This window comes from Anastrepha obliqua, chromosome 3, assembly GCF_027943255.1.
Source record: "Anastrepha obliqua isolate idAnaObli1 chromosome 3, idAnaObli1_1.0, whole genome shotgun sequence".
In the NCBI taxonomy this organism is placed as follows: domain Eukaryota; kingdom Metazoa; phylum Arthropoda; class Insecta; order Diptera; family Tephritidae; genus Anastrepha; species Anastrepha obliqua.
Window position 1 is genome coordinate 81,794,712 of NC_072894.1, and position 13,553 is coordinate 81,808,264.

The 13,553-nt window shown below is 34.6% G+C and overlaps 2 protein-coding genes across 8 annotated transcripts in view; both read left to right on the plus strand.

The window, feature by feature from the left end:
• The first annotated feature begins 798 nt into the window (after positions 1–798).
• Positions 799–1,323, plus strand: LOC129242422 (uncharacterized). The gene has a single exon (XM_054879049.1). The coding sequence runs from the start codon at positions 882–884 to the stop codon at positions 1,248–1,250; it is 369 nt and encodes a 122-aa protein (XP_054735024.1). The 5' UTR covers positions 799–881; the 3' UTR covers positions 1,251–1,323.
• Positions 1,324–5,161: 3,838 nt separating this feature from the next.
• LOC129240080 (solute carrier organic anion transporter family member 74D) overlaps positions 5,162–13,553 on the plus strand; it is a 149,582-nt gene continuing 141,190 nt past the window's right edge. For 5 of the 7 annotated variants that reach the window (XM_054875561.1, XM_054875557.1, XM_054875563.1 and 2 more), the window contains exons 1-2: positions 5,162–5,608; positions 9,358–9,534. The gene's annotated coding sequence lies outside the window, so the exon portion shown is untranslated. The remainder of the gene's footprint in view (positions 5,609–9,357; positions 9,535–13,553) is intronic. The other 2 variants (XM_054875559.1, XM_054875560.1) reach the window with 2 other exon arrangements.

The window sequence follows — 13,553 nt, forward strand, 5'->3', positions numbered from 1 at the left end:
AATGGGATGTCCTACCCCACCCGCCGTATAGTCCAGACCTTGCGCCATCCGATTACTATCTCTTCCGATCGATACAACATGGCCTGGCTGACCAGCACTTCCGTAATTACGATGAAGTCAAAAAATGGATCGATTCGTGGATTGCGGCAAAACCGACCGAATTTTTCACAAAGGGAATCCGTGAATTGCCAGAAAGATGGGAAAAAGTAGTAGCAAGCGATGGACAATACTATGAATATTAAATTTGTAACCATTTTACGTCAATAAAGTTTCAAATTTCGAAAAAAACCGCACGAACTTAATCATAGTCCTATTATATGTACACATTTATTATTATGATCTTTTAATATAATATAAAAAACGAAAAGCATCAATTTTTTCAAAAGGAATTCATGCTTTCGTTTTGAATAAATAAACAAAATGTTCAAATGAAAATATATATTTTTTAAACTTGAAATTTTGGTAGTCCCACAACCAAATTACAAAAATCAAATCAAAAAATCACGTTATACGAATTCGCCTTAATTGCCTGCATATATAAGAATTGTTTGTTGGGAGAAAATATTTATATATACATATAATATGAAAAGCTAAACATAATAAACCATTATTTAACATGTATGGGTAAATAAAAATTCCCAATTTGTTGATAAGAAAGCAAAAACAAAAACACGAATTAATGAAATGGTGAATCCCAAGCATTATTTTTTTCTGAAAATAACGACAGTTTCGTCAATTTCGCGAAGAATATAAATAATACAGAAAATTCCAAATTCTGCATCAATCAATTTGAAACCTTCAATCAAACTAAGTCGCTTTTTAAATGTAAAAAAATTTGTAGAGTTCACAAAAGTCCGGAAAAATATCTATAAATAAGTAAAATGATCAGCAAGTGCGTACTGATTTTGGGCTGTTGCTGTTTTATCGCTACAACTACCGCCAGCATCATCTTTTACAATGAAGACCCCAGCAATAATTTTAATATTGCAGATGATCATGAACTAGTTGATCAACCACAATTGGTTTTGGTACGCCAAGTGCGTTCACAGGAGGGAGGTCACGGGCGCGTGAAAATACACTATGAGGACACTCCACAACGCGGCAGACAAGGTTCCGTCGAGTATGATCATAATATATATACTGGTGGTAATGGACGCTATAAGGTAGATGCCTATGCTCGTGGTACCAGAAATTACGATGCTAACCGGAATGATGTTAGCGGTGGTATTCAAGGATCTTTTCGATTTTAAAAAATTTATACAAATTAATTTTACTAAAATATATATTTTTTTACTAAAATATAAACATAAATATATGCTTTAAGGACTTATTTATAACTTTAAAAGGGGAAAATTACTTTTTTACAAGCATATTAGATTGTTGTAATGAATATGAAGAGCTTTTATTTGATCCTACCAATTTTTAGACCGCAGAATATATTGACGGCATGGAAATTGAATATTTGGCTACAAAAAGTTGGGCTTACTGCAGGCATTTCCACGCATTTAAAAGGCTATAGATGAAGCTGTGAGCTTATGAGGAATTGAGTATTAGCAATATGAAAGAAAATTATGGGGCCTGTATGGTTTAATCATAGGGGCATAATATCTCTGAAAGCTTTATTAAATGACTTTTGGTCCAGCCTGATCTAAAATGCCCATAGGCAAGAAATTACTAATACTTGATTTTGGAATTAAAGGTAATTTCGATAACTTTGGAAGTGGCCAGCTGATATAAAAAGAAGATTCCGAGATCATTGTTATTGAAATTTTTAAAATATTCGATTATTCAATTCATAAGTCTGCCCCTATTTGATTATGTTATGATAAATGAAAAACTATGCACAAGCGAACAGCAGAAATAATCGATTGAAAGAATAAAATAGATTAGCAAGAAAAAACCGAACGAAAGAAACCCAAATAAAAGGTGGACCAAGGAATCATAGTTCTTATCAGGTCTGGAGTTTTCAGTGACAGTCAGGCTGCACTGAAGGCCCTGGAGAACGCGAAGCAAACTTCAAAGATTGTTCAAGAATGTAAGAAGAAGCTCAATTCTGTCGCAAGACAAAACAGTCTTTTACTTATATGGGTTCCGGGACACTCCGGTGCTGGAAACGAAATTGCCGACGAATTGGCCAACCGTGGATCAGCGTTACACCCACAGGGCCAGAGCCAGTTATCGGAATCAGTTCTGCAGGTATTATAAATTGGATCAGGGATTATGTAGGCAATCTACATAAAGAGCGGTAGTCCGGTCTAGAACGCTGCAGAACTGCAAAGTGTTTTGTGACAAGTCCGAACAGAAAACTGTCAAACTTTCTACTAAAACTTAGAAGGAAAGACGTTCGGTTGATGGTCGGTATCATTACAGGACACAACACATGGGGTCAGCATATGACCATCATTGGAATCATTGAGGGCCCAGTATGCCTTTCATGCTTGGAGGAGGCGGATAGCACTGAGCACTTTCTCTGTGAGTGTCCTGCCTTTGCTAGAGCACGGCTACGAGTTTTGGGTTCCGATGTCATTCTCATTCTCACAGGACTAATTATCTCTATCTTTGTCTCTATTCTTTCCTATCCCTTTCTCTGATACTTTTCTCCTTCCCTCCTTGACCATCTACCCCCTTTCCAGAGCTTCAAATACAATAGGCTTTTTAGCCTGAGTGTTTTAGGAGCCACCAAATCTCCTGGTGCTACTTGGCTCGACATTTTCAAATTTTTTTTTCCAGGTCTACCAATGCCGTTATTTGCTAGAATATTATTTGTTAGAATATCATTCAACCATCACCGATATATTTTCTAGCAGTTCATTTAAGTTATTCCGACAGTGTCGTCATATCCACTCAAAAAATTGTTATTTGCCTGAAACATAGAATACATCATTGAATCCTAGAATATACCTATTATATAAATTGACAATAAATTCATAACATTCTGAGTAGCGTTAATTATAGCAAATTAAAAATTTACCTAATTCAAGAAATGTTTCAAAAGGAACAAGAACAGATCTGGCTCTTATGGAAAGAAATATATTCTATCCGAAAAATAAGTAAAAAGTTAGAATTTAAAAAAGTCCACCGCCGGTCCACATGTGTCAAAACAGTAATTGGTTCAGAGCCCATCAGAAAGACTTCAAGGAGTGTTCCAAAAGTGTTCTTTATTGAGGCAGTACAATTTTTCATAGGCCATTTTATTTCAGTGCCAGTTCCAATTATAATGAGAGTCGACATTTCTCTTCGAATTCGTAATTTTTGTGCCAGCTTCTCGGTCATCAAGATGACTTGCGACGCGGAGTCCAGTAGAGCTCGTGCTTGCACGTTTAATGCTTACACGTTTTAATGTTTACGCTGCTTATATAAAGTACGTGGTGCAGTATGGTGTGAGACGATCGAATGTGTGCAATCTGCTTGGATTTTTTTTCAAGGTATTAAATAATGGTATTTCGAGCGAAGGTAAAGGCAAGCCGATACTTTCGAATTTTTCGCAACAAATTATGCCTTTCAGCGTTCCAGCTGGTGTTTTTTGTATAGGTATTCTGCCACATTTCTGCGATGTTTGACCTTGAATGGGATGAGAAAAGTTTATCAGAAGAAAGATGTTAATGAAGCATAATTTATAAGGTGGAATAATTGCGTTGTTCTTGATGAAAACTATGTTGATGAATAAAGCTGATTTTGAACAAAAAAAGTGTTTTCCTTGTTAGGCTCGGGACTTTTCAGTCCATGTGTTATCTGACTGTATAACGATTTACCTAAGCGAGACTTAATACGCATGTTACTATCGACATACTTAGTTAAGCCTTCCATACAACAGCGATTTCAAAGATGCCAATAAATGGATATTTCGACTAACGTTATAATATTTTTTTTTTGTTCATATCAAGCAAATTCATGTATTGCTTTCCTAACGAGGAAAAAGTGGTAAAACTTAATTATTTATTTGAAAAAATGTATTATATATGTAATATCTACATATACATTTCTCATCCGTCTATTAGCCTTATTTGAAGTTAGAATGTTCGCCCGCCATATAAAATTCAGGTTCGTCCAAAATTAAACTTATTTATACTTAGTTTTAGACAATCTTATTGATACCCCCTATATGTAAAGCACACATACATCTTATTGAGTTTAGGATTAGTTATAGGCAATTAAGATTAATGCATGGCTATGCTGGACGGTGCCGCAATTGTGTTGTACACCATACAGCACAGTGTGTCTAGCGATAACGACACAATTGCAAATGCTCTGCGCGGTGTTATCAGCAACTTGAGAGAGCGCAAAACTATAATACCAAGAGCAGAATTTTTTTGATTAAACTATTCAGCAGAGACCAACATTTCTTAAATGTACTACAGCAAATGAGAAATACAATAAAGGGAGAGAAAAGAGGGAGTAGGCAAGATGCGCTCAGAGAATATACCCGTACATACCATATATTATACTCGTATAGCTTCATGTGTTGTACTATCATTATTATATGCACATTTATTTAAGTACGTCAGCGGTTATGCTAAGATTTGCCTTGTATAATTATTATTTTAAATGAAATTTAATAAACCAAATCTATAGAAACATGTCGTTCGCCAGCATATGTTCCTATCTATTTCTTTACGAAAACTTGCTGTACAATGAACTGTCATAATGTGATACAATTTGTATCTACCCGCATCCATGGCACGCCATATGCACATACATATGTATGTATGCACATTTGTGCATGTAGATGCCTAAATATATAGAAAGGTGAATGCAACATTTACTTTTTGGTTATTTTTGTTTGACTTTCGGTACTTATCTTTATTTATGTTTTGTTTTAATGACTTTTTTTGTATTTAGCTCACTACTACCTGCCCTCTCAATTCGTTTTATTGTAATAATTAATTGAAATAAAAAAAATATATACGCTGGTCTCTCATTGCACTCAAAGGCGCTCAACATTTTGGCAAGAGAGGGTATAATCGCTCGCCGTACAAATTCACATTTGGCTTAATGGAATGATGCACTCTCCGCAAAACTCACGCCAACTCACGCATTTCCGATTATGGATTGATATGCACGTACATACATATATCTTTAGGCCATTGCTCGAACTTGTGCGCATACATACATACATATGTATATATTTTTTTCGTACATTTGAAGTTATTTTAAAAATTTCGTTTTCAGTTTCGATTCGCCTTCGAACGCGTTTGGCCGCATCCTCAGTAACCGTCGAGTGTCGAGAGTGATTGACTGAGCGTGTGACCACGGCAGCAGCGACAAAGCCATCAAAACCGCCAACGCCGAGGACAATGTGAACGTGAGCGATCACAGCGCGGACAACAACGTGATTAGTTACTTGGAGTTCACTAGTTTGTTAGTTTGATTAGTCGGCCGGTGTATGTGTACGCGTGGCGCCGTTTAAAACGCGAGTGTTTGATTATTCAATTTAGTTTTAATACACAACAAAAAAAGGCCAGCGTAGCCTAGGCAAAAAAATATATATTACATGCCTACATATCTATGTACATATGTATAAGGAATGACACCTAATTGCATACAAATGTATATATACATGGGTATGTCGTGTGCGTATGCCGAAGTGTTGAAAATTGCGTATAACACTGTGAGCGCCAATATAAATTTGTTATGTCCTATAGAAAATAGTTGCGTTGACTACACATACATATGTATAAAAACATATTATATTTTGGCGTGTAATGCAATTACATAAATTTCTTTATGATCAAAACAAAATTTCAATGGTTTGACTCAATTCATTGAGCTGGCATATGTGAAAAAAATTAAAGGAAAAATTAAAACAAATTAACAATTTTTGATATTTTAATTCAATTATATTTCTGAATTCAATGCTAGTTTTTCAGACATGATTTAAGTGAATTTTTTCCACTGCAACGGATTTTAGTTAGTAAAATCTATATAAATCTATTGATTACTCATACAATCCCATATACATATCTATTCATTTGTTTGCTCCGACACTACGAAAATGTATACGTATTTATATGAGTTACTAAAACTAATTTGTTTTCATTTTCCCAAAAAGGCAGATAAACAAAAACAAAACAAAAAATAAATAAGGTAAAATGAAAACAATTTGAGATACAACAAAAAAGCTACAAATGTACGAATGCAAGTAAAGAAGTATTTTCATCTCTGACTTTCCGAAAGGCAGACAACCTTAAATACACACACTATTTCAAACAAAAGCATGTAGTAACGCATAATCACATGCACACACACCCCTACTAATGGAGGTTCTCTAAGAAAGTAAAGATAAAACACAACGCTACGCTCCCTATTTTCGTTTTCGTTTTTATATATGATTGTAAGTTTGTAAATACATCGCTTTGCACAAATACAATTGTATTACATATCAGTGAATTTGTTCTACTCTATATACGTACATAGTATATATGTATATATGCATGAGCAGTACTCACACACAATCGTTTATCGCGCATTCGCGCTCTTTAGCAACTCTCGCTCAAAATGGTATGTAGCATACCTTACACTGCCTCAAATAGCCATACTTGTTATTGCTCAGAACTAGGCATTGTCTTCTCCCTACTCTAGGTATCCGCTGCCGATTTATTCTACTAAGTCACCTAATAATATAGAGTGAAAGTGTTTACCTTTTGAACGTACGATGTCACACATAGATGGCGCAACCAGAGCTTAGAATATTCCATTCCGCTATTCAAAACTGCCTCATCCAAGAGAAGTTTGTTCCCCTAATGTATAGACTGCCACGTTTTTGAAAAGCTACATTTACTCATTATATGGACACAGGCAGTACGAAGTATGTAGTAGCATATCTATATTTTTTGAAGATGCTCCTAAATTTCCTGAAAATTAATCACGGAAAAGTGTCTTCATAATTGGTGCCAAAACGAACTTCATCCAATAGAAAAAATTGAAAACCTCGAAGTATTGAAAGCCATTTTGCTTCTTTGTAGTAAAACCACCGCCGAAAGGTATATATTTTAAACTAAAAAGAATCACACCAGGCACTTTGAAATGAGGGACGCCCTTTCTGAACGCCGAACAAGACTCCTTTAAAAACTCTCGACAAGAAAGAAAGCAACTTCGACAGTTTGTCTAATTATAGACCATTCATCGGCACCTTCGAGACCTTACTGATTATTCTGCTAGCATGTTCAGGAAAGAGTTGCTGTTGTATCTTTTGTATGTGTACTGATGCTCTTTTATTCAGAGCCAATAAAGAGTTGACTTATATTTGTATAAAGAGAGCTGAGACTGAGAGCAGATATGTATTTACAACAACAGAAAAGGCCGGCAAGTGATGGGCAGTTAACTAACCATAGGAGACCTTTCATATAATTTAGATATATTCATATGTACTATATAAACAATTGCGTCTGGACATCAGCGATTCTCCTCTTGCCATTGACTGATGAAAATTTGTTTTATTTCGAAAATTTCTTTTTTTAATTAACAAAAAAATTTACAGATAAGTATCCATATGTGTAATTATTTCCAAAAAAAATTGTTTGCACAGTGCCCGCTATGTTGCCTCTCTAAATATTTCTACACATTTCTTAAATATGAACATCGACTTTAATGCTAATTTTTATATTTGTCTACTGCTTTTTTTGGTTTTGGCATTTGGGAGAACAAACAGTCAACATTCGCTTTTAGGGGAAGCCAAACTGAAAAAACCAAAAACAAAACTCTTAAAACTTATTTTCATACTCGTATTCACTTTTGGATGCCATCGCCTTTTTGCTGCCTCCATCATCACCGCTGTGGGGCCTGTTCTACCCGCTTTGCGGCCCGTCTGTCTGCCTGTTTGCCAGTCAATGTTGGTGTTCGGCGCGCTGCTCCACTCTGCGTTGCTCCGCTCCGCTCTGCTCGTTTTTCGCATTTCGCATATTTAATATTAGCCGCAAATACAATTCGCAATTATTCAATCGCGAGCAGCATTGCAGTGCGGATCCCCCGAAATTTCGTAAAAATACGTCCTGTGGTTTCGAGCTTCCCATTATCGTTTGACAACTTTAAGAATGAATTTGTCACATAGCCCAACCGGAATAGTATTCAGTGCGAATACCAATAAATTGCGGTAGTGATGTTGTGTGTTTAGCTAAAAAATATATTTTTTTGTTGGCAAACAAGTGTACCAATGTACAGTGTGTGCATTTGTGTGGAAACAAAGCTCATAAGCTATTTTTTTTACTGAATGAATGAAGTTTATTTTTTACAAAAATATGAGATTTTTGGTACAAAACAGTAGTAACATTAATATCGTACGCTACACAAAAAATACTTAATATTTTTATGAACAGCTTTTGGAGTTGAGCTCATGTACGAGTACATACATACATATGTCGTTTATTGCCAAAACAGGCCCGATTTTTGTCCTGTTCTTTAGCATTGTGTTTTTTGCCAACATTTTATTTTATTTTTTTTTGTTTTTAATTTTCACTTGCGTCCGTTAATTTTTGCAGTCGCCTTCTGAAACGAGAACAAAATTAAAACAAATCAATGCTTATTGCCTTTAAAAGTATGAAATACGTGTCTAAAAATTGTTTGCTTCAAAAAAAAAATAATAATAATGAGATCCATAAAATTCTCAACACTCGTACATATATTCGTGTTTTAAGTTCTCCGCATTTGTATATTTTTGTTTCTGGTGTTTACATTGCTTTCATTATTTTTCGGCTGCTTTTGCATTTATTTACTTTTTGCGTTTTTTAATGCTATTTTTAAATATCTGACGTTGTGCGACAAGTTTTTTGTAAAAAATTAGCGCAAAGTAATAATGTAAGATAAAGTAATCTACGCAAAGAAGTAAATGTTAAAAGAATACACCAAATAAATGTGTTTATGTTCATATGCAACGACGAAAACGTGAAAAAGATATTACAAATATTGTATCAGCTTGGAATTTTAGAAAACGGAATTTATAGAGAACTACGAATCAACGTAAAAAAAAACAAAAACATAATTCAAAAGCTATAAAAAATATATACTAAATTATGTTTTTTGTATAAATATTAGTTTTAAATTCAGCAAAGTAAGATATCGAAGTAAAAAATACTTATTTAAATCTCTATGTTTATAAAATAATCGCAACAGAAAAAATATCGTTTTCTACTACATGGATAGAAACAAATTTCCAACTAAATGTATCTTATATATAGTATGTAGAGAAGTAAACGTTAAAAAAAAAATTTGTTACATTTTCAATAAGGATTTGTGCATATTCTGATACGTGAAAAATGTTCAGGTCTTACAATTTTATTAAACCCGTTTTAATTGATCGATAATAAAAAGTGTTTATAAGTGCTAAATTAATTTATAATTTTTGTTTTTTTTGCACAATACAAGTGAAATACAGTCGCATTTGCTTTGAAACAAATGTAAGAAACTAACAACGCACTAAATATTAGAAACATTTTTGGAAAAAACGAAATTAATTAAAAAAATAGCAAATGTGAAAAATGTATCATTCTGATCAGAATTTTATCTCGAATAACAGTTTGCTGCATTTATTGAAGAATCTGGGTAAGTAGAAAAAAAAAAAATTATACATACATACATATATTGACATTCTGTTTTTGGGGGCTTATGGTGATAGTTTTTCAAGCGAAATTATTTTAAAACACCGAAACATTATGAGGTCCAAAATTTGTGATCTGAAATTAGTTTACTAATTCGCCTATTTCAGATTTTCTTAGTGAATAACATTCAATTTACAGATAATGCAAAGAAGCTTTGAAAAATATGAAAAATTTCACCCTACCCGTGACGTACCACAAATTTCGTAATATAAATTATTTAAAAAAATTGTAAAAGAAAACAACTTGAATAAAATAATTCACAATCTGTAATCGCGCTTAATAACAACTTTTGGCAACTTCTTAGTGAACAAAAGAAAAAATTGAAGAACATTTAAACTGTTGAGAAAGACTTTATGTATCTGATTATTTTATATGTATTAGCTTCGATTAAAAATTAAAAGAATGACAATTCCTACAAGTGAGTGCAATTCTATTTATTAATTCAAACACACCCAAAGGACCACATATGTTTGCATTTCTCACAAATCAGTTTTAATTGAATAATACTAGAATGTAGGCGAGAATAACCTGGTTAGAGTGTTATCTTCAGGCACCCAACATGTGCAATAAATGACCAAAAATTTAAGTCTCATAGTATTTTTCTGATGCATACTTTATACATACATACATATATAATTGGCGCTTACCCCATTTTTGGGTGTTTGACCAAGCTCATCCTTCTATTTGTGGCGTCTTGATTTTTCCGATAGGTTATGAGAAATAAGACGACTCGTTTTAACTAAGTATTTCTATTAGTAATTTTTTTTTCATTTTATACTACCACAAAGTTTACAGGTCCAATGTTATACGGAATTCTAAAATATTAGTTGGAAAACAATGCTTTTCCATATGCTATTGAAGAAGCAATGAACTGTGTTGTGGAAAAGAGATGGAGATGCAGATCTGTAAGTGTCTATATGAGCAGCGCTCATGGCCTTAGACAGCCCTCCAACCGATTCAAGGGTAGTGGAGTACTGTAAATCCAAGTTGAGTCCAACTTTTTTGGCCCGGAGTACCTTCTGCAGCCATCAAAGCCACGGTTAGCAAGCGGATTACTTCAACCCACAAGCGAGATTGGCAGGCTAAGAGAAGCTGCATATGGACAAAACTGATGTCACCAGATCCTCCTGTCATTAAGCTGAAGCGACTGTAGGCAGCTGGATGGACTGATGACGGTGTACTTTCTATGGGCGAAGCACATGGCAAAGATAGGCATCTCAGACAGAGAAGATGCAGAGGAAGATGAGACGGCGGATCACTTTCTGTGCATCTGCCCGGCCTTGGCTCGAATTAGACTTAAGATTTTTGGCACTGATGTGCTAAGAAGCAACCACCTACCCGACCTTGGCTCCAGTAAGGCTTGAGGTATTTGGCACTGATGTGTGTTAAGAAGCGACCACCTTAGCTCCTTGGCACTACAAGACCTGCTCAGATTTCTTCGGAGGTCGAGTATATTTAAAGAAATACATTGGACTTAATGTCCCAAACAAAAAAAAAAAAATGTCTGAAATTGTCCAAAACTGTTTAAAATATTTATTTTTTTTTTTAATTTGTTATATACAAACAATACTGATATTCACATTGAAAAACTATTGTCGTGTTTACATTCAGAGCAATCTTTACTAGATTACATCGTAAAAACTCACTTTTGGGAACTAAGAACAAGTCTTCCGAAATTCTCTCAAAGTCATCACAAAGAGCTTCAGTGGCCACCGTGCTTCATTAACGAGCAACCCGTTTAAGTTAACATAACCGAACCTAATATGACCTCATATTTATGTAAAATATCATGCACCAATAGATTACCCAAAAAAATAAAAAATTGTATCTTCACATGTATGTATTGTATACCAATTTTTTGTTCTCTACAATGATTCCAATGATTTTCGATGATTCATCCAACACTCGCCAATTCCATATGAGTTCAGAAACCGTCCTATTGCAGAATGTAAGATTTAGGACCACTTTGCAAATAGTGGTAGCAGGCTTTCAAACTGTAATGGTCCCTCAATGATGTTATGGACATTAGCATCGCAACCAATAAATAGCCGATTTATACGTCCACAAAAGTCGAGAGTTGCTGAATTTCTGTTTAGGGTAAGGTGCAGATGTTACATGGAGTCTAAGCTCAGGCAACTACCACGCTTGCTAATACTATAGGTGTTACCACGGTCTCAGGAAGCAAATGTGTAGCAGAGACCTCTCTCGCCCGACAAAATTAACATTCAACAATGCGCTCATGTTCCCGAGTTACTCTATGGCGCTGAAGCATGGATTGTGTCGCAGGCTGATGCAGCCGCTCTTGGGGCATTCGAGAGAAATATACTTCGGAAAATCTTCGGTCCTCTTCGTATTAGCGATAACTACTACAACCGAATGAAACACGTGCTGTATTGACATAGTTAAGCGCATCAATATTCAACGCTTGCACTGAACCGGCCACGTCGAGCGTATTTGGTATTACTCCAAAATGTACTTGTTTCGCCCTTATGTGAAAACAGTCGGTTTTACGTGTGCAGACGTATATTTACTCTTAATATTTTAAAGTAAAATTGTGAAAATTTCTTGTTAATTTTTGAAAGAAAAACAACAAATTAAACAACAATGACAAATCCTCCATTGACCTGATTTTGCACAAAAAAATGCGAAAGTATTTATGTACATAAAAAGTACTAAGTACATTCATACATACATATGTACATTAGGTTTGTATGTGCTCTTTCAATATCAGCAACTTTATCACGTGCATACAGTACGTATGTGCTCCAAAAATGTGACACTTTCCAAAAATTGAAATAAAAAACGGTATCTTGTATGTACGAGTACAATGATCGAAGCCGTAGCCCACTAATTTGTTAACAGATTTACATCGGAATGAGCACAGGCGAACGAGCCTGTGACCACCTTCACGACGAGGCTCAGTTATTTTCGGTGAAAGTGAAATCACAAAATATGCACAAGGCAAAAATAAAAAGAGTAAAAACACAAACTAACTAAAAAACATATTGAATACAAGACTGCAATATTGTCAGCCACACGAATACCTATAGTAGGTACTTAAGAACTGAAAAGAAGGTACAATTTCGATTTAATTGGGAGAAATTTCGCATGGGCATACATACTTATGGATGTACTTACACATTCATACATGCATAGATAAACAGATCAACAAATAAACAGGTCACATTTACATATTATTTGTATGTATGCGTGTGTTTATATGAACGAAACAACTTTTTTAAAAACGCCATTTAAATACGTACACGGTTCAATATTTTGTAACCTCCTTCAGTACTCGCTCAGCCCTGTAAAATTACATCTTGTTGACCCAATTTTCCAATGTTGACGTATTTCTTACTACATATCATGAATGCAAATGCATATATTCCTCTTAGTGGTTTGCATCGTTTCTTGATCATTAACGAAGTCCTACAAAAAAACGAACATCAATAAGATGCCTGAGGAAACGATTACCAAACAGAGAGCCCTAGAGATCGATTCTTTAATGAGCTGTGTGACAGGGTGCGCTATTCTGTTGAAAATAAAGATTCATATAAAATCTTATCAACCATTTCAGTAGGAGCAATACCTTTTTTAATATAGAAAAAAGGACCCTAATACAAAGACATAAAATCTACAATTTACTAAAATTAGTTGGATTTCGCGCCAGAATCGTATATAATAATTTTAATTCATTGCGAAAATGGGTACTCCGTAAAACCCACTTTTTGCTAAATTGTAGATATTTTCAGCTGCTATCATCGTCTAAAAGAGTTTAAAATAAATAAAGTGTAAAACACCGGTGTACTTTTTCCGGCTCTTCAATAAAACAGACATATCGCTGCTGTAATAGAAGGTTTTGCAGACGATCTGAATTCGGCAATTTAATGACAATTACAGCAATTTGGCATATCTGCACCCAACATATGGCAATATTAGTGTAAGGACTTGGTTGAGTTGGTG

Coding starts and splice junctions, on each gene's coding strand:
- LOC129242422 (XM_054879049.1), top strand. CDS start 882: ATGATCAGCAAGTGCGTACTGATTTTGGGCTGTTGCTGTTTTATCGCT.